The sequence below is a fragment of the Coregonus lavaretus genome (assembly GCF_964263955.1).
Source record: "Coregonus lavaretus genome assembly, chromosome: 7".
Classification (NCBI taxonomy): domain Eukaryota; kingdom Metazoa; phylum Chordata; class Actinopteri; order Salmoniformes; family Salmonidae; genus Coregonus; species Coregonus lavaretus.
The window spans coordinates 7,918,952-7,941,818 of record NC_139994.1 but is presented as its reverse complement, the minus strand read 5'-3'; the positions used below and the strand labels follow the sequence as shown (position 1 = coordinate 7,941,818).

Here is a 22,867-nt window from a genome sequence, read left to right as displayed (position 1 = left end):
GGCTACTACCACTATCTGAATTTAGCCTTGTGTAGCCCCTGGCTACTACCACTATCTGACTAGCCTTGTGTTGCCCGTGGCTACTACCACTATCTGACTTTAGCCTTGTGTTGCTCCTGGCTACTACCACTATCTGACTGTAGCCTTGTGTTGCCCCTGGCTACTACCACTATCTGACTAGCCTTGTGTTGCCCCTGGCTACTACCACTATCTGACTAGCCTTGTGTTGCCCCTGGCTACTACCACTATCTGACTGTAGCCTTGTGTTGCCCCTGGCTACTACCACTATCTGACTGTAGCCTTGTATTTCCTCTGGCTACTACCACTATCTGAATGCAGTGTTGCCCCTGGCTACCACCACTATCTGACTATATCATTGTCTCTACAGTTCCACCCTGACAACCCAGTCACAACCATGATTACAGTCAGAGGAAGAGATCCGCTGTATCTGCTATTTACACTGGTACACAGGAGGGTGTGTGTTTGGGGGACCGAGTGGCGCAGCGGTCTAAGGCACTGTATTGCAGTGTTAGAGGCGTCACTACAGACCCGGGTTCGATCCTGGGCTGTATCGCAACCGGCCGTGATCGGGAGTCCCTTAGGGTGGCGCACAATTGGCCCAGCATCGTCCGGGTTAGGGGAGGGTTTGACCGGTGTAGGCCGTCATTGTAAATAAGAATTTGTTCTTAACTGACTTGCCTAGTTAAATAAAGGTTAAATAAGTAAAACACTCTATGGCAGTGCAGACACCTGTATACTGCTAATATAATATTGATATAACACTATTTGTGAGCACACTTTCTGATGTTAGCACATCTCTGTTCCGTATTGCTAACCCATGGCAAATGCTCACCAAACATCCAAACCCTGGAGCCTTCAGTTTAATGCACCACTTTTTCCAGTCAACTGCTTTTCACGACACTTATTCATCCCATAATGCTTTGCGTCAGCTGGACTGCTCACCTGATCTTCTTCTTCGGGGCTGTATGTTTACAGATGTGTTAATTTTTTTATTTTGGGGGGGAAAGATACAGCTACATCATACACCATGAACATTTTTCAATTTCTAACAGTGGAATTTTTCTACAATGTTGTGCTGCTGTCATGTTGTGCTGCTGCCATGTTGTGTTGCTACCGTGTTGTTGTCATGTTGTGTTGCTACCATGCTATGTTGTCATGTTGTGTTGCTGCCATGTTGTGTTGTTGTCTTAGGTCTCTCTTTATGTAGTGTTGTGGTGTCTCTCTTGTCGTGATGTGTGTTTTATCCTACATTTTATTTTTTATCCCAGCCCCCGTCCCCGCAGGAGGCCTTCTGCCTCTTGGCAGGCCATCATTGTAAATAAGAATTTGTTCTTAATTCTTAATAAATAAAATAAATAAATAGAAATGAGTGCATATACCAGATACTATGTATTTTGGAGATCTACCGCAGTGATAGAGAGTACTGCACTTTGAGAACTGAGAGAGGGAGGGAGAGAGAATCCAGAGTAGATTCTGTAATCCTGTGTTTTTGCAGTAGGATTAAAATCCCGCTCAGATTTGCTGTGGATGGGGGTGGGGTTTACTGGGAAGAGGGAGGGGGGTGGGGCTGACTGGGACTAGGGAGGGGGTGGGGCTTACTGGGAAGAGGGAGGGAGGGATTAGGGACTGCAGATCATATCCTCTTAAACTACAGCTGTTTAAGAGGGGGAGGGGCATTGAGAGCGAAGGGGAGGGGCTTACAGGAGGACCATCTAATGGTGTAGAATGTAGATGGAATGAAGATGTCACCTAGACACAGATCTAAGATCAGTTTGTGTCAGTATCAGTCACCTGTAGAAAGGGAGAGGAGTCTCGAAGGGCAACCGAAAGAGTCTGGAAAAGATTTCATGATTGCATGTGAACTCAAACAAACCCTCAACAGCAGGAGAGGATTGTGGGATTAGGTGTAAGGGGGGGCTAGGAGGGTGTGTGTGTGGTGGGGGTGAGGTATTAAAGGGAGTGTTGAGGGAGGGGATTGAGAACGACTGAATCTGTGTCCACGTATGTGTGAACCAGCTATCTGTCTCCATCTCTCTCTCTCTGTCCTTAGTGTCTCTCTCCTCATTATTTCATATACTTCTATTTATTTCATCTCTTATCTCTCTTTCATCTATTATCTCTGTCTTTCATCTCTTATCTCTGTCTTTCATTTCATATCTCTGTTTAATTGCTTTTAGTTTAATCCCCCTTCTATTGTTTCTCTGTCTCATCTCCTCTGCATCTTTCTCTCCCTCTCTTCCTCTCTTTGAGGTTAGAGACTGTTGTTCATTGTGTAGTAGACTGAATGTTAAGGGCAGAGGAGCTTTAGACCAACTATCACTTAGTGGTGGTGGTTCACTTGTGGTTAGGTTAGCATAGCTGTGGTCGAGGAGCGGTCGAAGAGCGGTCATGGCTATGGAGGACGCCTGTCCCAACGGGGTGGAGGTAGAGGTGGAGTCCCCTCCGGATGCAGGTGGGACGGGAGAGCAAGGCGAGACAGGAGAGGGGGCGGCCGGGGAGGGGGCGGCTGCTGAGCCCACAGAGGGGGCCGACACATCCGGAGGTGAGATTCTCAGTTGCAGATATTGATACTGTGGGAAAATGTTGTTGCCAGCTAGATATAGTTTAGCTGTGAGTCTTGGCACTTTCTTAGTCAGCTGTTTCTGTGGCACACACCTCCCGTTGAACACATAGGCTTATGACCCTCTCTCACCAAGGTGTGTGTGTGTGTGTGTGTGTGAATGAGTGCACACTCTTTTTCATATGCATGATGTAACGAAAAGGTATGTGTGTGTGTGTGTGTGTGTGTGCGTGTGTGTGTGTATGAGATATTTCTATCATCCTCATGAATTACTATGAGATTTAGGCAGAGATCCATTTATATAAAGCCTGGATATTACTATATTATGATAGATACAGTGCATTCGGAAAGTTTTCAGACCCCTTGACTTTTTCCACATTTTGTTACGTTACAGCCGTATTCTAAAATGGATTAAATAGTTTTCCCCCCTCATCAATCTACACACAATACCCCATAATGACAATGCGAAAACAAGTTTTTAGACATTTTTACAAATTTATAGAAATAAAAACCCCCCGGAAATATCACATTTACATAAGTATTCAGACCCTTTACTCAGTACTTTGTTGAAGCACCTATGGCAGCGATTACAGCTACGAGTCTTCTTGGATATGACGCTACAAGCTTGGAACACCTGTATTTGGGGAGTTTCTCCCATTCTTCTCTGCAGATCCTCTCAAGCTCTGTCAGGCTGGATGGGGAGCGTTGCTGCACAGCTATTTTCAGGTCTCTCCAGGGATGTTAGATCGGGTTCAGGCTGGGCCACTACAGGACATTCAGAGACTTGTCCCAAAGCCACTCCTGCGTTGTCTTGGCTGTGTGCTTAGGGTCGTTGTCCTGTTGGAAGGTGAACCTTCACCCCAGTCTGAGGTCCTGAGCACTCTGGGGCAGGTTTTCATCAAGGATCTCTCTGTATTTTGCTCCATTCATCTTTCCCTCGATCCTGACTAGTCTCCCAGTCCCTGCCGCTGAAAAACATCCCCACAGCATGATGCTGCCACCACCATGCTTCACCGTAGGGATGGTGCCAGGTTTCCTCCAGATGTGACGCTTGGCATTCAGTCCAAAGAGTTCAATCTTGGTTTCATCAGACCAGAGAATATTGTTTCTCATGGTCTGAGAGTCCTTTAGGTGCCTTTTGGCAAACTGCAAGCGGGCTGTCATGTGCTTCCGTCTGGCCACTCTACCATAAAGGCCTGATTGGTGGAGTGCTGCAGAGATGGTTGTCCTTCTGGAAGGTTCTCCCATCTCCACATAGGAACTCTGGAGCTCTATAAGAGTGACCATTGGGTTCTTGGTCACCTCCCTGACCAAGGCCCTTCTCCCCCGATTGCTCAGTTTGGCCAGGCGGCCAGCTCTAGGAAGGGTCTTGGTGGTTCCAAACTTTTTCCATTTAAGAATGATGGAGGCCACTGTGTTCTTGGGGACCTTCAATGCTGCAGAAGTATTTTGGTACCCTTCCCCAGATCTGTGCCTCGACACAATCCTGTCTTGAAAATCTACGGACAATACCTTCGACCTCATGGCTTGGTTTTTGCTCTGACATGCACTGTCAACTGTGGGAACTTATAAAGACAGGTGTGTGCCTTTCCAAATCATGTCCAATCAATTGAATTTACCACAGGTGGACTCCAATCAAGTTGTAGAAACATCTCAAGGAGGATAATTGGAAACAGGATGCACTTGAGCTCAATTTTGAGTCTCATAGCAAAGGGTCTGAATACTTATGTAAATAAGGTATTTCTGTTTTTTATTTTAAATACATTTGCAAAAATGTTTTGGGGGTATTGTGTGTTGATTGAGGATTTTTTTTTATTGAATCCATTTTAGAATAAGGCTGCAACGTAACAAAATGTGGAAAAAGGGAAGGGGTCTACATACTTTCCGAATGCACTGTATATTATATGATTATATTATACTACATGACCGTAGCGTGGGAAACCAGAGAGAGACCAGCAGAAAGAGATAGAGAGTGGAGGAGAAACTGTGAAGAGAACTAGATTCTTGCAGAGGACTTCATTGTCTTCATGGCTTTACATATTTAATCTCAGGCACACACAAACACGCACGCGCGCACACACACACACAAATGCATGCACACAAACACGCACACACGTACACACACACCTCCACAGGGCTGTAAGTGTATTACAGGGGCTTACAGGGGCTTTGAGACCCTAGGTTTAAGGTCTTAGCTCCGTGATACCTGCCTAGTCCACACCTCTCTCCTTGTCAGGACAAGAGAGGACACACAGGGTCAGAGGAGTCTTCATCTCTGGACCAGACTGAAATTGAATTAATTGAGATAATTGGAAAGAAGATATAATCATATCAAACCACTATTGTCTGTCTAGTGGACTTCTGGATTGACGTTTTTTTCCATTGAAGAACATTATTTTCCATTGAGGAACATTTACAGGGGCCGATGGACAAGCTTCAGCGAGAAAACCAAACTACCAAAAAAAACAACAGAGGAAGTGATTTGTAGGCTTGTGTAGTTTTTGATGCAGTCTTTGTCTGAAGGGATTACAGTTTGGATTTGAATTGGACAGTTTTTATTGCTGTGACCTATCAACTGCAGTGAAAAGGACTGGTCTATTGAACTACATTGAGAGAGAGTGAATGAACTACAGGCATGGCCGCAGGTTGCACAAACTTCTACTGTATTTTATTGGCATGGGAATTCTAAGTAAAATTTGAATGTGGTTGTTTGTTTTGGCTGGACTGTGCAAAATCAGTATGAGAGGGTACAGGGGTCACTAAGGCCTACACTTTCACTGGCTCTTTCTTCTTTTCAACTAACTCTTTTTTTGCGTGTGTCTTGCATCTACAGTATGTTTGTGACTCACTCTCTTCCCCCTCTCTCTGTATAACTAACACATCTCCCTCTCTCTCTCCCCTCTCTCCCCCATCCCTCCCTCTCTCCCCATCCCTCACTCTCTCCCCCATCCCTCCCTCTCTCCCCATCCCTCACTCTTTCCTCCCTCCCTCCCTCCCTCCCTCCCTCCCTCCCTCCCCCACCTTCCCTATGTCCTCCCTCTCTCTCTCCCTCTCCTCTCCCCCCACAGCGATGCAGCAGGTGTTGGACAACCTGGGGGAGCTGCCCACCTCCACGGGGGCCAAAGACATCGACCTCATCTTCCTCAGGGGCATCATGGAGAGTCCCATTGTACGGTCACTCGTCAAGGTAGCATACACACATAGGGGAGAACACACAGAGACTGACTCACACACTGACCAAAGGCTGGCTCCCCGCTAAGGTACTAATCTATCACCATGCTAATACGTAACACAACACTGATGGTTGCCCTGATGGTCACAATGACACAAGTCACACATACACTGCACACACACACACACACACACACACACACACTCTAACCCAGGGGTGTCAAACTCATTCCACGGAAGGCCTAGTGTCTGCAGATATTTTTATTTTTTTTCAATTAAGACCTAGACAACCAGGTGAGGGGATTTCTTTACTAATTAGTGACCTTAATTCATCAATCAAGTAGAAGGGAGGAGCGAAAACCCACAGACACTCGGCCCTCCGTGGAATGAGTTTGACACGTGCTCTAACCCATATACAGTGCACTGATCTGACATATTCATATTCACATTGGTGAGGTGGGTTATTCACTGCTAAACAGGATGATGTCAGGAAGATGAGTTCCAGCTGCTCTCCCAATCCCAGGCAGCCACGGGCCTGTTGGTGACTGTCACAGCCTGGGGAGGGGGATGGGGTCACAGGGCTGCCTGTGTGGGGTGCCCCTGGAGGTCTCTCTCCGTCACCAGACTGACCCCCCTGGTGACAGATACTCTGACCACTGGAGTGAACTCCTGCCCCAAAATAGTCAGCTGTCCAAGTGGAGGGGGGGACTTCCTCATCAGAATACCACCACAGAACCCTCACTCAACAACACAACTTACTGACACGTGCACCACAAGGCAATCTAACACAAGTTCACTCAATGGCAAGGGGACCCAACCAACCACAACAATGGTTAGAACACCACTATCTATCTACCAGTGAACCACTTCCTCCCATGTCTATATGACCTGTATAACCTTTAATCTCTGACCCCCGCAGGCCCACGAGCGATTGGAGGACGTGAGGCTGGAGGCGGTGCAGGACAACAACGTGGAGCTGGTCACAGACATCCTGGGTGACATCACCGCCCTCAGCGTCCGCGACGACAGCGCAGCGGAACTCTCCCGAATCCTCCAGGAGCCCCACTTCCAGGTGAGGAACCCAGTCACTAACGTTAAAGGTTATAGTTGATGCTAATGCTAGCCTTTATTTCTTGGTTCTTCTTGTGAATCTGAAAGCATTGGCTACACTCTTAGAAAAAAGGGTTCCAAAAAGGTTATTCGACTGTCCCTGTAGGAGAACTATTTTGGGATTCATGTAGAACCCTTTCGGGAAAGGGTTTTACCTAGAACCCAATAGGGTTCTACCTGGAACCATAAAGGGTTCTTCAAAGGGTTCTCCTATGGGGACAATTTAGGATTTAGGATTGGGCAAAAGATGAGCAGAAAATGTTATGGTGTTATTCAATGTTGATGGTTCTATATTGGTACATGTACATGCATCTCAACTCCTGTCATGAAAGGGGAGATGGTTTAGGATCAAATCCCTCCCCTAGAATACTGACCTCTATCCATCGACCTATCAGAGGACTTAGAGGGCTTTTCAGAGTGTGAACCAATAGGATTATATATTTGAGAAGGGAATATCTCTGCTCCAATCAGAAGCATGCATGCTGTCAGCTCAGCGATAAGACCTTGATATGAGGGAGAGAGAGATTGTGTATGACAGTTTTACGGTCTAGGCTATGTTTGGAGTTATGATGTTCTGTCCTCCCTTACTCAGCCGTCACTTAACAACATGACTTTCACATCAATACATCTCTCTCTCTTCATTTAGCAGAATGTGTCAAATTACATCATTTTTTCTTCTGCTTTTTCATCTGTTTAACTAGGCTGTTTTTCTCCCCTGTGTCAGGTCTTACATACACACACGCTCGCACGCATGCACACCCACCTACTGCCACCTTCTCCAGGGAGGGAAGAGAGAACTGGGAAGGAGTGAGGGAGGGTTTGGGGTTTAAGATAAATGTTTCCATCCTTGTAATTGTATGTGGGACATTATTTTGGTGTAGCCTAATCTTTTTTTTTACTTCAGAAAAGGACTGGTGTAAAACACAACTTCCAATTCACAGCATAAGACAACGAACACAATTTATAACCTCAATTTATAACCTTCTCCTGCTCATTCCCTTTCTCTTTCTCTCTCTCTCTCTCCCCATCTCTCTCGCTCTCTCTTTCCCCATTTCTCTCTCTCTCTCTCTCTCTCTCTCTCGCTCTCCCCATCTCTATCTCTCTCCCCATCTCTCTCTCCCCATCTCTCTCTCTCTCTCTCTCTCCCCATCTCTCTCTCCATCTACTCTCTCTCTCTCTCTCTCTCCCCATCTCTCTCAATTCAATTTAAGGGCTTTATTGACATGGGAAACGTATGTTAACATTGCCAAAGCAAGTGAAGTAGATAGTAAACAAAAGTGAAATATTAACAGTAAACATTACACTCAGAATTTCCAAAAGAATAAAGACATTTCAAATGTAATATTATGTGTATATATACAGTGTTGTAACAATGTGCAAATAGTTAAAGTACAAATGAAAAAATAAATAAATATGGGTTGTATTTACAATGGTGTTTGTTCTTCACTGGTTGCCCTTTTCTTGTGGCAACAGGTCACAAATCTTGCAGCTGTGATGGCACACTGTGGTTTTTCACCCAGTAGATAAGGGAGTTTATCAAAATTGGGTTTGTTTTCGAATTCTTTGTGGATCGCTGTAATCTGAGGGAAATATGTGTCTCTAATATGGTCATACATTTGGCAGGAGGTTAGGAAGTGCAGCTCAGTTTCCACCTCATTTTATGGGCAGTGTGCACATAGCCTGTCTTCTCTTGAGAGCCAGGTCTGCTTATTGTGGCCTTTCTCAATAGCAAGGCTATGCTCACTGAATCTGTACATAGTCAAAGCTTTCCTTAAATTTGAGTCAGTCACAGTGGTCAGGTATTCTGCCATTGTGTACTCTCTGTTTAGGGCCAAATAGCATTCTAATTTGCTCTGTTTTATTGTTTGTTCTTTCCAATGTGTCAAGTAATTCTCTTTTTGTTTTCTCATGATTTGGTTGGGTCTAATTGTGTTGTTGTTGTCCTGGGGCTCTGTGGGGTCTGTTTGTGTTTGTGAACAGAGCCCCAGGACCAGCTTACTTAGGGGACTCTTCTCCAAGTTCATCTCTCTGTAGGTGATGGCTTTGTTATGGAAGGCTTGGGAATCGCTTTCTTTTAAGTGGTTATAGAATTTAACAGCTCTTTTCTGGATTTTGATAATTAGCGGGTATTGGCCTAATTCTTCTCTGCATGCATTATTTTGTGTTTTTCGTTGTACACAGAGGATATTTTTGCAGAATTCTGCATGCAGTCTCAATTTGGTGTTTGTCCCATTTTGTGAATTCTTGGTTGGTGAGCGCACCCCAGACCTCACAACCATAAAGGGCAATGTGTTCTATAACTGATTCAAGTATTTTTTGCCAAATCCTAATTGCTCTCTCTCGCTCTCTCTCTCTCTCTCTCCCCCACTATCTCTCCCCCGCGCTCTCTCTCTCTCTCTCTCTCTCTCTCTCTCTCTCTCTCTCTCTCTCTCTCTCTCTCTCTCTCTCTCTTCATCCCACTCTCTCTCCCCCACTCTCTCTCTCTCATCCCTCTCGCTCTCTCTCTCCATCCCACTCTCTCTCTCTCTCTCTCTCTCTCTCTTCATCCCACTCTCTCTCCCCCACTCTCTCTCTCTCTCTTCCCCTCTTAGTCCCTCCTGGAGGCCCATGACATGGTAGCCTCTAAGTGCTATGAGGCCGTGCCCCCAGCAGAGCTGTCCAATGAGGCGCTGGTGAACAGTGCTCTGATGCAGGCTGACGCTGTACGCATGATCGGCATCCGCAAGAAGGCTGGAGAACCACTGGTGAGAGAGAAAGGGAGATGGTGGGAGATGGAAGGGGATGGAGAGAGACGGAGGGAGACGAGGGGCACGGAGGGAGACGGAGGGAGACATATTAGGTTGTTTGTGCGTGTGTGTGTGTGTGTGTGTGTGTGTGTGTTTCTGCATCTCTGTAATATAATTTCATTTACCTACCGTTCCTTCCTTCTCTCAGGGAGTGACGTTCAGAGTGGAGAAGGAGGAGCTGGTCATCGCTAGGATCCTCCATGGAGGGATGATTGACAGTCAGGGTCTGCTGCACGTGGGTGACATCATAAAGGAAGTGAATGGGCGGGACGTAGGGAACAACCCCACTGAGCTGCAGGAGATGCTGAAGGACTGCAGTGGAGGAATCACTCTGAAGATACTGCCTAGTTATAGAGATGCACCTGCCCCACCACAGGTACACACACACACACACACACACACACACACAGGAACAAACACATGGATGCAAACGTGTGCCCTCTCTCACATCAAGCATTTATGCTCTCTCTCTCTTTCAATTCAATTTCAATTCAATTTAAGGGCTTTATTGGCATGGGAAACATATGTTAACATTGCCAAAGAAAGTGAAGTAGATAATAAACAATACAAATTAACAGTAAACATTACACTCAAAAGTTCCAAAAGAATAAAGACATTTCAAACGTAATATTATGGAAAATAAGTCAACATAAATATAGGTTGTATTTACAATGGTATTTGTTCTTCACTGGTTGCCCTTTTCTTGTGGCAACAGGTCACAAATCTTGTTGCTGCGATGGCACACTGTGGTATTTCACCCAATAGATATGGGAGTTTATCAAAATTGGGTTTGTTTTTGAATTCTTTGTGTGTCTGTGTAATCTGAGGGAAATATGTCTCTAATATGGTCATACATTTGGCAGGAGGTTAGTAAGTGCAGCTCAGTTTCCACCTAATTTTGTGGGCAGTGGGCACATAGCCTGTCTTCTCTTGAGAGCCAGGTCTGCTTATTGTGGCCTTTCTCAATAGCAAGGCTATGCTCACTGAATCTGTACATAGTCAAAGCTTTCCTTAAATTTGAGTCAGTCACAGTGGTCAGGTATTCTGCCACTGTGTACTGTCTGTTTAGGGCCAAATAGCATTCTAGTTTGCTCTGTTTTTTTGTTAATTCTTTCCAATGTGTCAAGTAATTATCTTTTTGTTTTCTCATGATTTGGTTGGGTCTAATTGTGTTGCTGTCCTTGGGGTCTGTTTGTGTTTGTGAACAGAGCCCCAGGACCAGCTTGCTTAGGGGACTCTTCTCCAAGTTCATCTGTCTGTAGGTGATGGCTTTGTTATGGAAGGTTTGGGAATCGCTTCCTTTTAGGTGGTTGTAGAATCTGTGTCTCTGTGTCTCTGTGTCTCTGTGTCTCTGTGTCTCTGTGTCTCTCTCTCTCTCTCTCTCTCTCTCTCTCTCTCTCTCTCTCTCTCTCTCTCTCTCTCTCTCTCGCTCTCTCGCTCTCTCGCTCTCTCGCTCTCTCTTCCCCCCCGCCCCCCAGACTGCTCCTACTTGGCTGGCTGTGTAACATCTGCAGATGTTGGCTGGTGGTGAAGTTAGTCCTGGGGCAGTCCCAGAATGCCCTGCTCTGGAATCTAAACCCTGGCTGGGAGCCCTGTTTATAACTCTCTACATGACATCTGGGCCAGGGACACACTCTCACAGACACGGGCACGTAGACACACACACTCTCACAGATACGCACACAGACACACACATACATACACAAACGCACAGTTACTGCACTCTGGCATGCTTGCTCACATACACATATGCACTGTACACACACTCACATCTAAGATTTCCCTGACCCATGCTCTACATCTAGTGCACACACACATGCTGCTCATGCTGAACAGACACACACCCACACTGTACACCCTCACACACCATTTCAAATGTCACACACACATCCAGTCCGGATCTTGTTTCAGTGTTTCCGTCTGGCAGTGTAAGCTGAGACAGTGCTCAGACCATGTACCTCTCCTGGCAAATACCACTGTTGGTGTGAACATCTGTGGTCTGTCCTGCACTAGATATATCCCATATAGTGTGTGTGTGTGAACAGCATGACCTTCACCCCAATACATTCCAGTGCATGTGTGTACAATATACAGTGCATTGGGAAAGTATTCAGACCCCTTGACCTTTTCCACATTTTGTTATGTTACAGCCGTATTCTAAGATGGATTCAATTGTTTTTCCCCCTCATCAATCTGCATACAATACCCCATAATGACAAAGCATAAACAGGTTTTTAGATTTCTTTTTATATATACTGTATATATATATTTTTTTAAAACGTAAATATGACATTTACATAAGTATACAGACCCTTTACTCAGTACTTTGTTGAAGCACCTTTGACAGCGATTACAGCCTCTAGTCTTCTTGGGTATGACGCTACAAGCTTGGCACACCTGTATTTGGGGATATTCACCCATTCTTCTCTGCAGATCCTCTCAAGCTCTGTCAGGTTGGATGGGGAGCGTCACTGCACAGCTATTTTCAGGTCTCTCCAGAGATGTTCGATCAGGTTCAAGTCCGGGCTCTGGCTGGGCCACTCAAGGACATTCAGAGACTTGTCTCGAAGCATTTTACATTTACATTTTAGTCATTTAGCAGACGCTCTTATCCAGAGCGACTTTACAGTTAGTGAGAGCATACATTTTTTTTCATACTGGCCCCCCGTGGGAATTGAACCCACAACCCTGGTGTTGCAAGCGCCATGCTCTACCAACTGAGCTACACGAAGCCACTCCTGCGTTGTCTTGGCTTTGTGCTTAGGGTCGCTGTCCTGTTGAAAGGTGAACCTTCGCCCCAGTCTGAGGTCCTGAGCGCTCTGGAGCATGTTTTCATCAAGGATCTCTCCGTACTTTGCTCCGTTCATCTTTCCCAAGATCCTGACTAGTCTCCCAGTCCCTGCCGCTGAAAACATCCCCACAGCATGATGCTGCCACCACCATGCTTCACCGTAGGGATGGTGCCTGGTTTCCTCCAGACGTGACGCTTGGCATTCAGGCCAAAGAGTTTAATCTTGGTTTCATCAGACCAAAGAATCTTGTTTCTTGTGGTCTGAGAGTCCTTTGGGTGCCTTTTGGCAAACTCTAAGCGGACTGTCATGTGCCTTTTACTGAGGAGTGGCTTCCATCTGGCCACTCTACCATAAAGGCCTGATTGGTGGAGTGCTGCAGAGATTGTTGTCCTTCTGGAAGGTTCTCCCATCTCCACAGTGGAACTCTGGAGCTCTGTCAGAGTGACCATCGGGTTCTTGGTCACCTCCCTGACCAAGGCCCTTCTCCCCCGATTGCTCAGTTTGGCTGGGCGGCCAGCTCTAAGAAGAGTCTTGGTGGTTCCAAACTTCTTCCATTTAAGAATGATGGAGGCCACTGTGTTCTTGGGGACCTTCAATGCTGCAGAAGTCTTTTGGTACCCTTCCCCAGATCTGTTCCTCGACACAATCCTGTCTCGGAGCTCTATGAACAATTCCTTCGACCTCATGGCTTGGTTTTTGCTGTGACATGCACTGGCAACTGTGGGACTTTCCAAATCATATCCAATCAATTGAATTTACCACAGGTGGACTCCAATCAAGTTGTAGAAACATCTCAAGGATGATCAATGGAAACAGGATGCACCTGGGCTCAATTTCGAGTGTCATAGCAAAGGGTCTGAATACTTAAGGTATTTCTGTTTATTAATCTTTAATACATTTGCAAAAAATTCTAAAAACCTGTTTTCGCTTTGTCATTATGGGTTATTGTGTGTAGATTGATGAGGATTTGTTTTTATTTAATCCATTTTAGAATAAGGCAGTAACGTAACAAAATGTTGAAAAAGGGAAGGGGTCTGAATGCTTTCCGAAGGCAGTGTATACATGCACTTAAAGGGGGCAGAACTCACCGATTTTTACCTGGACTTTTCTGCGGCTCATTAAGAAAAACCAGATTTGCGTCTTGTGGGTGTGGTTTGATGTGTGGGTGTGGTTTGATGTGTGGGTGTGGTTTGATGTGTGGGTGTGGTTTGGTGTGGTTTGATGTGGGTGTGGTTTGATGTGTGGGTGTGGTTTGATCTTTATATCATATCCTGGCAGTTATTGTTGTTTGTCCCTCTTAAGTCATAGCAACTACAAAGCCACTACCACTTCCTTAAAATAGTCAGAATTAATCTAAAATAAATCAAGAAATCTAATAAATGTTAACATTTTTGCCAAGGAGGCCTTAGTCATGCAATTTTACATCTAACTAGTTTGGTGCAGTATTTCTCAAGTAAAAACATGTGCATGAAAATTGTCTGTATGCACTGCAGACAGTATCGAGTCAGCTTCTGCTGGCTACACTCACGACTGTTTTCTGAAAACGTGTATACAACTTCATCATCAGCAAACTGTCAAACTATTGTAAATCATGCACAAGCTACACACTGTTTATCAGTGCCCAAAATCACTAGCTAGCTAAGTTCCATCTATGTGTTTGTCAATGAAGTTAGCTAGCAGGCACATTGAGCCAGCAGGCCACGTTAGCTAAATCAGCTTATCAAGTCACTGGCGAGTGGTGACGTGTGCTTCGGTGCCGTTTTGTTTTACAACTTTCTCACTATTTATTACCAGGGTGTGCTTCTTTCTGTTTCATAGTGAATCATGTTACAAAACAGGTCGTGGCAGGACACAAGAATTTCCCAATTGGCAGTTGGGATGCAAGTGCGCATCGTCTCAATTTGTCCAAAACAGTGGCAGACTCTAGTGATCACTATCAAACACATCAACAAGTGGCCACGCCGTAAAGGGCTTAGGGTCCAAGTGTTCTTTCAACACAACATTGGCGACGTGTTGTCTTACGTTAACAAGTCCGAGTCTGAGGTGCTCCGATTGGATAGAGCGCAATCAGCGCAGCTGTTTCTCAGTGCATGACCATTGTCCCTAGGCGTTACAATCCCAAGTTAGTGGGCAAGTGGGCATGATTGTAATCCAAACCCAACCCTCATGTAGGCTCTCACTGGGTACACACTGGTTGAATCAACGTTGTTTCCACGTCATTTCAATGAAATGACGTTGAACAAACATGGAATAGACATTGAATTGACGTCTGTGCCCAGTGGGCTAAGTCTTGACTACCTCAGTTACACAGATCTCACAAAACTCAGTTTTGGAATATACTGACTTTGGAATGTACTGACCCCAATGATCTTACATTTTTTTTGTAAATTTTGGCACTGAAATAAATGTTTCTGACTAATATCTATGCCACATTGGCCGTTTTCAACCTGAGAAGTTGGTTTTTGCTTTCAGTTGCCCTTTAATGCTGTTTTAAACCAAAACTTCAGTCTAATCTCTAACACTTCTTCAAAACGCAAATCATTACACCAACATTATCTACCTAGCTGTTGTACATAGAGAGAGACAGATTTACTTGATTTAGTTTTAGTTTGGTTGTAGAAGCACCATTGATTACCATCAAACCTCTCTTTTCTCAGGTGTACGTACAGCCACACTTTGACTACGATCCAGCCAATGACCATCTGATCCCGTGTCGAGAGGCGGGGATTGGCTTCAAGAGGGGGGACCTCCTTCAGATCGTCAACAGAGAGGACCCCAACTGGTGGCAGGTGATGATGATGATGATGATGATGATGACGTGTTTCTAGAGGACATTCTCCTCCACAGCTTTTACACATCCACCTACAGACTACATCCTCAACAACATCAAGAAACTGTTTTTATGCACTGGTTTTTAATGTTGTCTACTGGTTGTTCACTGTACTCTAATGGTTTGTACTGGTCTCTACTGGTTGGTTTTGTATTGGTTTCTATAAATAGTAAATAAGATGTTTTATTGTCACATACACTGGACAGGTGCAGTGAAATGTGTTGTTTTACATGGTCAGTCATAGTAGTAGTACAGCATCCCTGGAGCAAATAAGGGTTAAGTGCCTTGCTCAAGAGCACATGGACAGACTTTTCGGCTCGGGTTTTCGAACCAGCGGCTCCCTGGTTTTACTAGTTTCTACTGATGTGAGTAAGACTTTTAAGCAGGTCAACATTCACAAGGCCGCAGGGCCAGACGGATTACCAGGACGTGTACTCCGAGCATGTGCTGACCAACTGGCAAGTGTCTTCACTGACATTTTCAACATGTCCCTGACTGAGTCTGCAATACCAACATGTTTCAAGCAGACCACCATAGTCCCCGTGCCCAAGAACTCTAAGATAACCTGCCTAAATGACTACCGACCCGTGGCACTGACGTCTGTAGCCATGAAGTGCTTTGAAAGACTGGTCATGGCTCACATCAACAGCATAATCCCAGAAACCCTAGACCCACTCCAATTTGCATACCGCCCCAACAGATCCACAGATGATGCAATCTCTATCGCACTCCACACTGCCCTTTCCCACCTGGACAAGAGGAACACCTACGTGAGAATGCTATTCATTGACTACAGCTCAGCATTCAACACCATAGTGCCCTCAAAGCTCATCACTAAGCTAAGGATCCTGGGACTAAACACCTCCCTCTGCAACTGGATCCTGGACTTCCTGACGGGCCGCCCCCAGGTGGTAAGGGTAGGTAACAACACATCTGCCACACTGATCCTCAACACGGGGGCCCCTCAGGGGTGCGTGCTCAGTCCCCTCCTGTACTCTCTGTTCACCCATGACTGCATGGCCAGGCACGACTCCAACACCATCATTAAGTTTGCCGACGACACAACAGTGGTAGGCCTGATCACCGACAACGATGAGACAGCCTATAGGGAGGAGGTCAGAGATCTGGCCGTGTGGTGCCAGGACAACAACCTCTCCCTCAACGTGACCAAGACAAAGGAGATGATTGTGGACTACAGGAAAAAAAAAGAGGACTGAGCACGCCCCCATTCTCATCGACGGGGCTGTAGTGGAACAGGTTGAGAGCTTCAAGTTCCTTGGTGTCCACATCACCAACGAACTATCATGGTCCAAACACACCAAGACAGTCGTGAAGAGGGCACGACAAAGCCTATTCCCCCTCAGGAGACTAAAAAGATTTGGCATGGGTCCTCAGATCCTCAAAAAATTCTACAGCTGCACCATCGAGAGCATCCTGACTGGTTGCATCACCGCCTGGTATGGCAACTGCTTGGCCTCTGACCGCAAGGCACTACAGAGGGTAGTGCGTACGGCCCAGTACATCACTGGGGCAAAGCTCCCTGCCATCCAGGACCTCTATACCAGGCGGTGTCAGAGGAAGGCCCTCAAAATTGTCAAAGACTCCAGTCACCCTAGTCATAGACTGTTCTCTCTGCTACCGCACGGCAAGCGGTACCGGAGTGCCAAGTCTAGGTCCAAAAGACTTCTCAACAGCTTCTACCCCCAAGCCATAAGACTCCTGAACAGCTAATCATGGCTACCCGGACTATTTGCACTGCCCCCCCACCCCATCCTTTTTACGCTGCTGCTACTCTGTTAAGTATTTATGCATAGTCACTTTAACTCTACCCACATGTACATATTACCTCAACTAGCCGGTGCCCCCGCACATTGACTATGCAACGGTACCCCCCTGTATATATAGCCTCCCTACTGTCACTTTATTCTATTGTATATATAGCCTCCCTACTGTCACTTTATTTTTTACTTCTGCTCTTTTTTTTCTCAACACTTTTTTGTTGTTGTTTTATTCTTACTTTTTTTGTTTAAAATAAATGCACTGTTGGTTAAGGGCTGTAAGTAAGCATTTCACTGTAATGTCTGCACCTGTTGTATTCGGCGCATGTGACCAATAAAATTTGATTTGATTTGATTTGATTTGATTTGATTGTATACTGATTTCTACTGGTTGTATACGGATTTCTATTGGTTGAGTGAGACAGTGATTCTGTCGTCTGATGTGCTCTGTCCTGTGCTAGGCATGTCATGTGGTTGGTGGAGCCACTGGACTGATCCCCAGTCAGTTTCTGGAGGAGAAGAGGAAAGCCTTCGTCCCACGAGACTTTGACGGCTCAGGTAGGCTTTACTTTGCCTCTTCACTCCATTCTCTGCAAGATTTGCTAAACTGACAAAAGACTTCAACCAACCAAGTCATAGACTGTTCTGTCTGCTACCACTTGGCAAGCTGTACCGGAGCACCAAGTCTGGGACCAAAAGGCTCCTGAACAGGGCACCAAGTCTGGGACCAAAAGGCTCCTGAACAGAGCACCAAGTCTGGGACCAAAAGGCTCCTGAATAGCTTCTACCCCCAAGCCATAAGACTGCTGAACAGTTCATCAAATGGCCACCCTGACTATTTGCATTGACCCCCTTTTTATTTGCACTGACTATCTTGTACCAACTCTCTATTAACACTCACTGGACTCTACCCACACACTCACACATACTTACACTGATACTCCAACACACACACACACACACACACACACACACACACACACACACACACACACACACACACTACATACGTTCACACACACACACACACATGCATATTGACGCCACACACACACACACATAGACACACTTTCACACTCTTTCACACTCTTCACCATACACTGCTGCTACTCTGTTTATTATCTATCCTGATTGCTCAGTCACTTTTACTTTTACCCCTACCTACATGTACTATACCACCTCGTACTCGGTACCAGTACTCCTTGTATATAGTCTCTTTATTGTTATTTTATTGTGTTACTGTCTATTTAAAAATGTGTTGCACATTTTTCGTAATTTTTAATTCTGCATTGTTGGGAAAGGGCTCGTAAATAAACATTTCACGATAAAGTCTACACCTGTTGTATTCGCCGCATGTGATAAATACAATTTGATTTGAACCGAGCTGACTGGCTCATGCTCTGAGCAACTTTGAGAGGACCTTTTCCATAATGCATCCATGACAGTGGAGAGTACTTACTTGAAATAGTTTAGTTTGTCTTTACACTGTTAGGTAGCCTTGCCTGCCAGGCTGAGGCCAGCCAATGAGGTCATGAGATAATGATTTAATAGATTGTTACCTTAGAATGGGTTGAGCATGCCCCCTTGTGGCCTTCAGATTCAAAGTCAGATAGGGAAGACTTGCTTGCACTTGTATTGTGTGTTTATGTGTGTACTGATGTGTGTGTTAATGTGTGTATTGATGTGTGTTTAGGTGTGTATTGATGTGTGTTTATGTCTTTATTGATGTGTGTATTGATGTGTGTTTATGTGTATATGTATGTTTTTAGGTGTGTATTGATGTGTATTTATGTGTGCATTGATGTTTGTATTGGTGTGTGTATAGATGTATGTTGATATGCATTGTTGTGTATTGATGTGTGCATTGATGTGTGTATGGTTGTGTATTGATATGTATTTATGTGTATTGATGTGTGTATTGATGTGTGTATTGATGTGTATTGATGTTTGTACTGATGTTTATGTGTATTGATGTTTGTGTTGATGTGTGTCAACAGGGATCCTGTGCGGTACGATAACTGGAAAGAAAAAGAAGAAAATGATGTACCTAACAGCCAGGAACGCAGGTAAGCATTCATACCTGTCTCTCATTGGCTAAATCTGTCATGGCTCATTCTTGTCATTGGTTGTTTGTGCTGGGGCTCACTCTTTTACTTCCTGACTGTGTAGTTCCCCATTTACTGATCAGCGGTTTATGTCCACATTCCCTTCCCTCATTGACTGACAACTCTACATTCTCCTGTCTGATTTGCTAACTCTTCTGTGTTCCTCTCTGTGATTGGCTGAGGGCAGAGTTTGACAGGTATGAGCTGCAGATCTATGAGGAGGTGGCCAAGATGCCCCCGTTCCAGAGGAAGACCCTGGTTCTGATTGGAGCCCAGGGAGTGGGCCGCCGTAGCCTCAAGAACCGACTGGTGGTCCTCAACCCAACACGCTTCGGAACCACCATCCCCTGTGAGTCTGGAACCCATACTGTTCTAATTCTATTTCTATGCTAGAACCCCCTCCCCCTCCAGAACCTAATGGACCACTGTACGCTCAGTACTCTCTGTCAGAACAGACAGAAACCCAATAGAACGTTTCATTTGAATGCTTTAAGTCAGACTGACTTGTGAGCTTCCCCCAATTCTCCACTCTGCTCTTCTCTCATTCATGTGCATTCTCTCTCTTCTCTTATCTCTCCTCCCTCTCTCTTCTCTTATCTCTCCTCCCTCTCTCTTCTCTTATCTCTCCTCCCTCTCTCTTCTCTTCTCTCTAACTCTCTCTCTGTTCTTGTCGCTCCTCTCCTCCACCCACTGCTCCTCCCTCAGTCACCTCCCGTCGTCCCCGTGACGATGAGCTGGACGGTAACTCATACCAGTTCGTGACGCGGACGGAGATGGAGGCGGACGTGAAGGCGGGCCGTTACCTGGAGCACGGGGAGTACGACGGGAACCTCTACGGAACCAAGATGGACTCCATCCATGAGGTGGTGGACACGGGCCGCACCTGCATCCTGGACGTCAACCCACAGGTCACAATCAAATCAAACTTTGTAGTGCATTTAAAAAGTGCAACATAGTTTTACTGTAAAACAACACCTTTCAACTACAGACAGAATCCTAGTATGAGATACTGTACATGATATGTGTCTGTCTGCCTGTCTGTCTGTGGATGTCTGCCTGTCTGTCTGTGTGGATGTCTGCCTGCCAGCCTGCCTGCCTGTGGATGTCTGTCTGTCAGTCTGTGGATGTCTGTCTGTGGATGTCTGTGGATGTCTGTCTGCCTGTCTTTGTCACCTTTAGCTGGTTCACTGACCCTCTCTCTGTCTGGACTGTAGGCTCTGAAGGTACTAAAGACAGCAGAGTTCATGCCGTATGTGGTGTTCATCGCAGCACCAGAGTTTGAGACGCTCAAGGCCATGCACAAAGCTACGGTGGACGCCGGAATCACCACCAAACAACTCACGGTCAGGACCTTTTCCTGGGCATAGACACTGAGCCACTTATTCCTAGAGTATTTTCACATGTTGCTTTCTGGTATCCTTCCATTGTAAAGTGATTTTAGGTCGTAATGCAGGTTTTTCTGGAACATTCTCTCGCTAGAACACACAACACTCACATAGTGTACTTGTTACCCATACTGCATCACAGTAAGGTTCACACATAGAGACAAAGGCACACACTCACCCTCTGTCTCTGTCCCTGTCAGGATGTGGATCTGAGGAAGACTGTTGATGAGAGTGCTCGTATCCAGAGGGCCTACAACCACTACTTCGACCTCACCATCACCAACGACAACCTGGACCGCGCCTTCGAGATGCTACAGGCTGCCGTCGACAAACTCTGCTCCGAACCACAGTGGGTCCCCATCAACTGGGTCTACTGAACCCCAACCGGACACTGTCTGACTGGATCAACTTGACTGTGTGTGTGTGTGTGCTCCACCACCGAGGCGGGGGAAAGGACAGGAGAAAGGGGGTTTGTCATCTGAGGTACTTTGACGTGGGGGAAGCCAACCAACTAAACCAACCGCCTCCTCTCTCCCTACTTCCTGCAAACAATGCAACTCTTTTCTACTAGAAACTCAAAGGGAAAGAGTTCTTATATATTTTAGTATTTTGTAACTTTTTACGAAAGATATTTCTATTCATACCAACTTGGAATTCAAAAACATGAAAAAATAAACATTTTGGCCATATTTTTTTATTTATTTGTTGTTGTTTGTTTTTTTGTAGTTGTTCCCCCGAGAACGAATTCTGTTTTTTTTTCTTCTTCTCCGTGGACTGCTCTAGAAAGAGTATTTATTATTGCTATATCAACACAGGTCAAGAATGAAGATGAGACACTATGGAATATTCCAGAACTCTGAACAGTGTTGCCAAGGAAACCTGTTTACGGTGCATGTCATTGCCATGACAACTAGTGTCTCAGACCGAATCCTGTGGACCTTCCTTGTGTGATTGTCGTAGACCCCCCCTCCAAATATCCTACAGTGTACTGTAGTAGGCTACCCCCTGATCTGCTTGTATTTACCTCTTTAGAATTGTGACCTCAGCAAAAATGATCTTGTCTGAATATCTATCCCTCACATCCTACAAAGAGAATGAAAGGAAAATAACTTTACGCTTTACATTGTGCTTTGATCCTGATATTCAATAGTACATTGTCTGTGTTTCACTGTGTTTCTTTCTTTGAGTTTTTATTTTATTACCGTAGGATTCACTGTCTTTCGTTGCTATGATGATACTTTTTAGCTTAGTGACATTTCTTGTCTCCTGTGATCTTTGCTTTGTGTTGTTTTCTATATTGAACAGACTACATCCTGTTTTTACCACTCACCATCTACCCTGATCTGTATGTAAGGTGTTGTGTTTTTTAAAATCTGTTGATGTGGCACAAAACATTGCTATCCCACAGTCCTCTCCTCCAGTGTCACAAAGCGCCAAAGCCCTCCTGTGCTGTAACCCAAATACTACATTCTGACTGTTTTCTGTGGTCATTCTGAAAGACGTCCCAACTTGTGTCCAACAACAGACTTGTGTTTTGAAACACATCTCTAATAGCAATACATTGTTACATTAAATTTACAGAAATTCATCTGGAAAGTTTTTGTCCATTGTTGTTTTGGGTGATGGCTATGTTTAGTTAATATTTAATGAGATCATATTTAAAGCCATTTAGAGACAATGGATGGTTCATAAATATACAGTATATTTGATTAAAAACACAGAATGCATAGTTTTGTGGCAGCATTGCAACTATGTAGAATTGTGAAATGACTAAATGCAACATATTGATATACAGTGGGGAAAAAAAAGTATTTAGTCAGCCACCAATTGTGCAAGTTCTCCCACTTAAAAAGATGAGAGAGGCCTATAATTTTCATCATAGGTACACGTCAACTATGACAGACAAATTGAGGAAAAAAAATCCAGAAAATCACATTGTAGGATTTTTAATGAATTTATTTGCAAATTATGGTGGAAAATAAGTATTTGGTCACCTAGAAACAAGCAAGATTTCTGGCTCTCACAGACCTGTAACTTCTTCTTTAAGAGGCTCCTCTGTCCTCCACTCGTTACCTGTATTAATGGCACCTGTTTGAACTTGTTATCAGTATAAAAGACACCTGTCCACAACCTCAAACAGTCACACTCCAAACTCCACTATGGCCAAGACCAAAGAGCTGTCAAAGGACACCAGAAACAAAATTGTAGACCTGCACCAGGCTGGGAAGACTGAATCTGCAATAGGTAAGCAGCTTGGTTTGAAGAAATCAACTGTGGGAGCAATTATTAGGAAATGGAAGACATACAAGACCACTGATAATCTCCCTCG

The 22,867-nt window shown here is 45.0% G+C and overlaps 1 protein-coding gene across 5 annotated transcripts in view; it reads left to right on the top strand.

Moving 5' to 3' along the window:
- Positions 1 to 22,131, top strand: part of LOC311132665 (protein PALS2-like) — a 32,784-nt gene extending 10,653 nt beyond the window's left edge. For 2 of the 5 annotated variants that reach the window (XM_084165931.1, XM_084165930.1), the window contains 11 exons: positions 5,650 to 5,768; positions 6,672 to 6,824; positions 9,454 to 9,606; positions 9,797 to 10,024; positions 15,098 to 15,229; positions 17,510 to 17,606; positions 19,046 to 19,114; positions 19,341 to 19,502; positions 19,859 to 20,061; positions 20,368 to 20,496; positions 20,739 to 22,131. In XM_084165931.1, the coding sequence (XP_084022057.1) occupies positions 5,652 to 5,768; positions 6,672 to 6,824; positions 9,454 to 9,606; positions 9,797 to 10,024; positions 15,098 to 15,229; positions 17,510 to 17,606; positions 19,046 to 19,114; positions 19,341 to 19,502; positions 19,859 to 20,061; positions 20,368 to 20,496; positions 20,739 to 20,915 (1,620 nt within the window). In that variant the 5' untranslated portion in view covers positions 5,650 to 5,651 and the 3' untranslated portion in view covers positions 20,916 to 22,131. Of the gene's footprint in view, positions 1 to 2,369; positions 2,564 to 5,649; positions 5,769 to 6,671; positions 6,825 to 9,453; positions 9,607 to 9,796; positions 10,025 to 15,097; positions 15,230 to 17,509; positions 17,607 to 19,045; positions 19,115 to 19,340; positions 19,503 to 19,858; positions 20,062 to 20,367; positions 20,497 to 20,738 lie in introns of those variants that run through there. The other 3 variants (XM_084165933.1, XM_084165932.1, XM_084165929.1) reach the window with 2 other exon arrangements.
- The last annotated feature ends 736 nt before the right edge of the window (positions 22,132 to 22,867 follow it).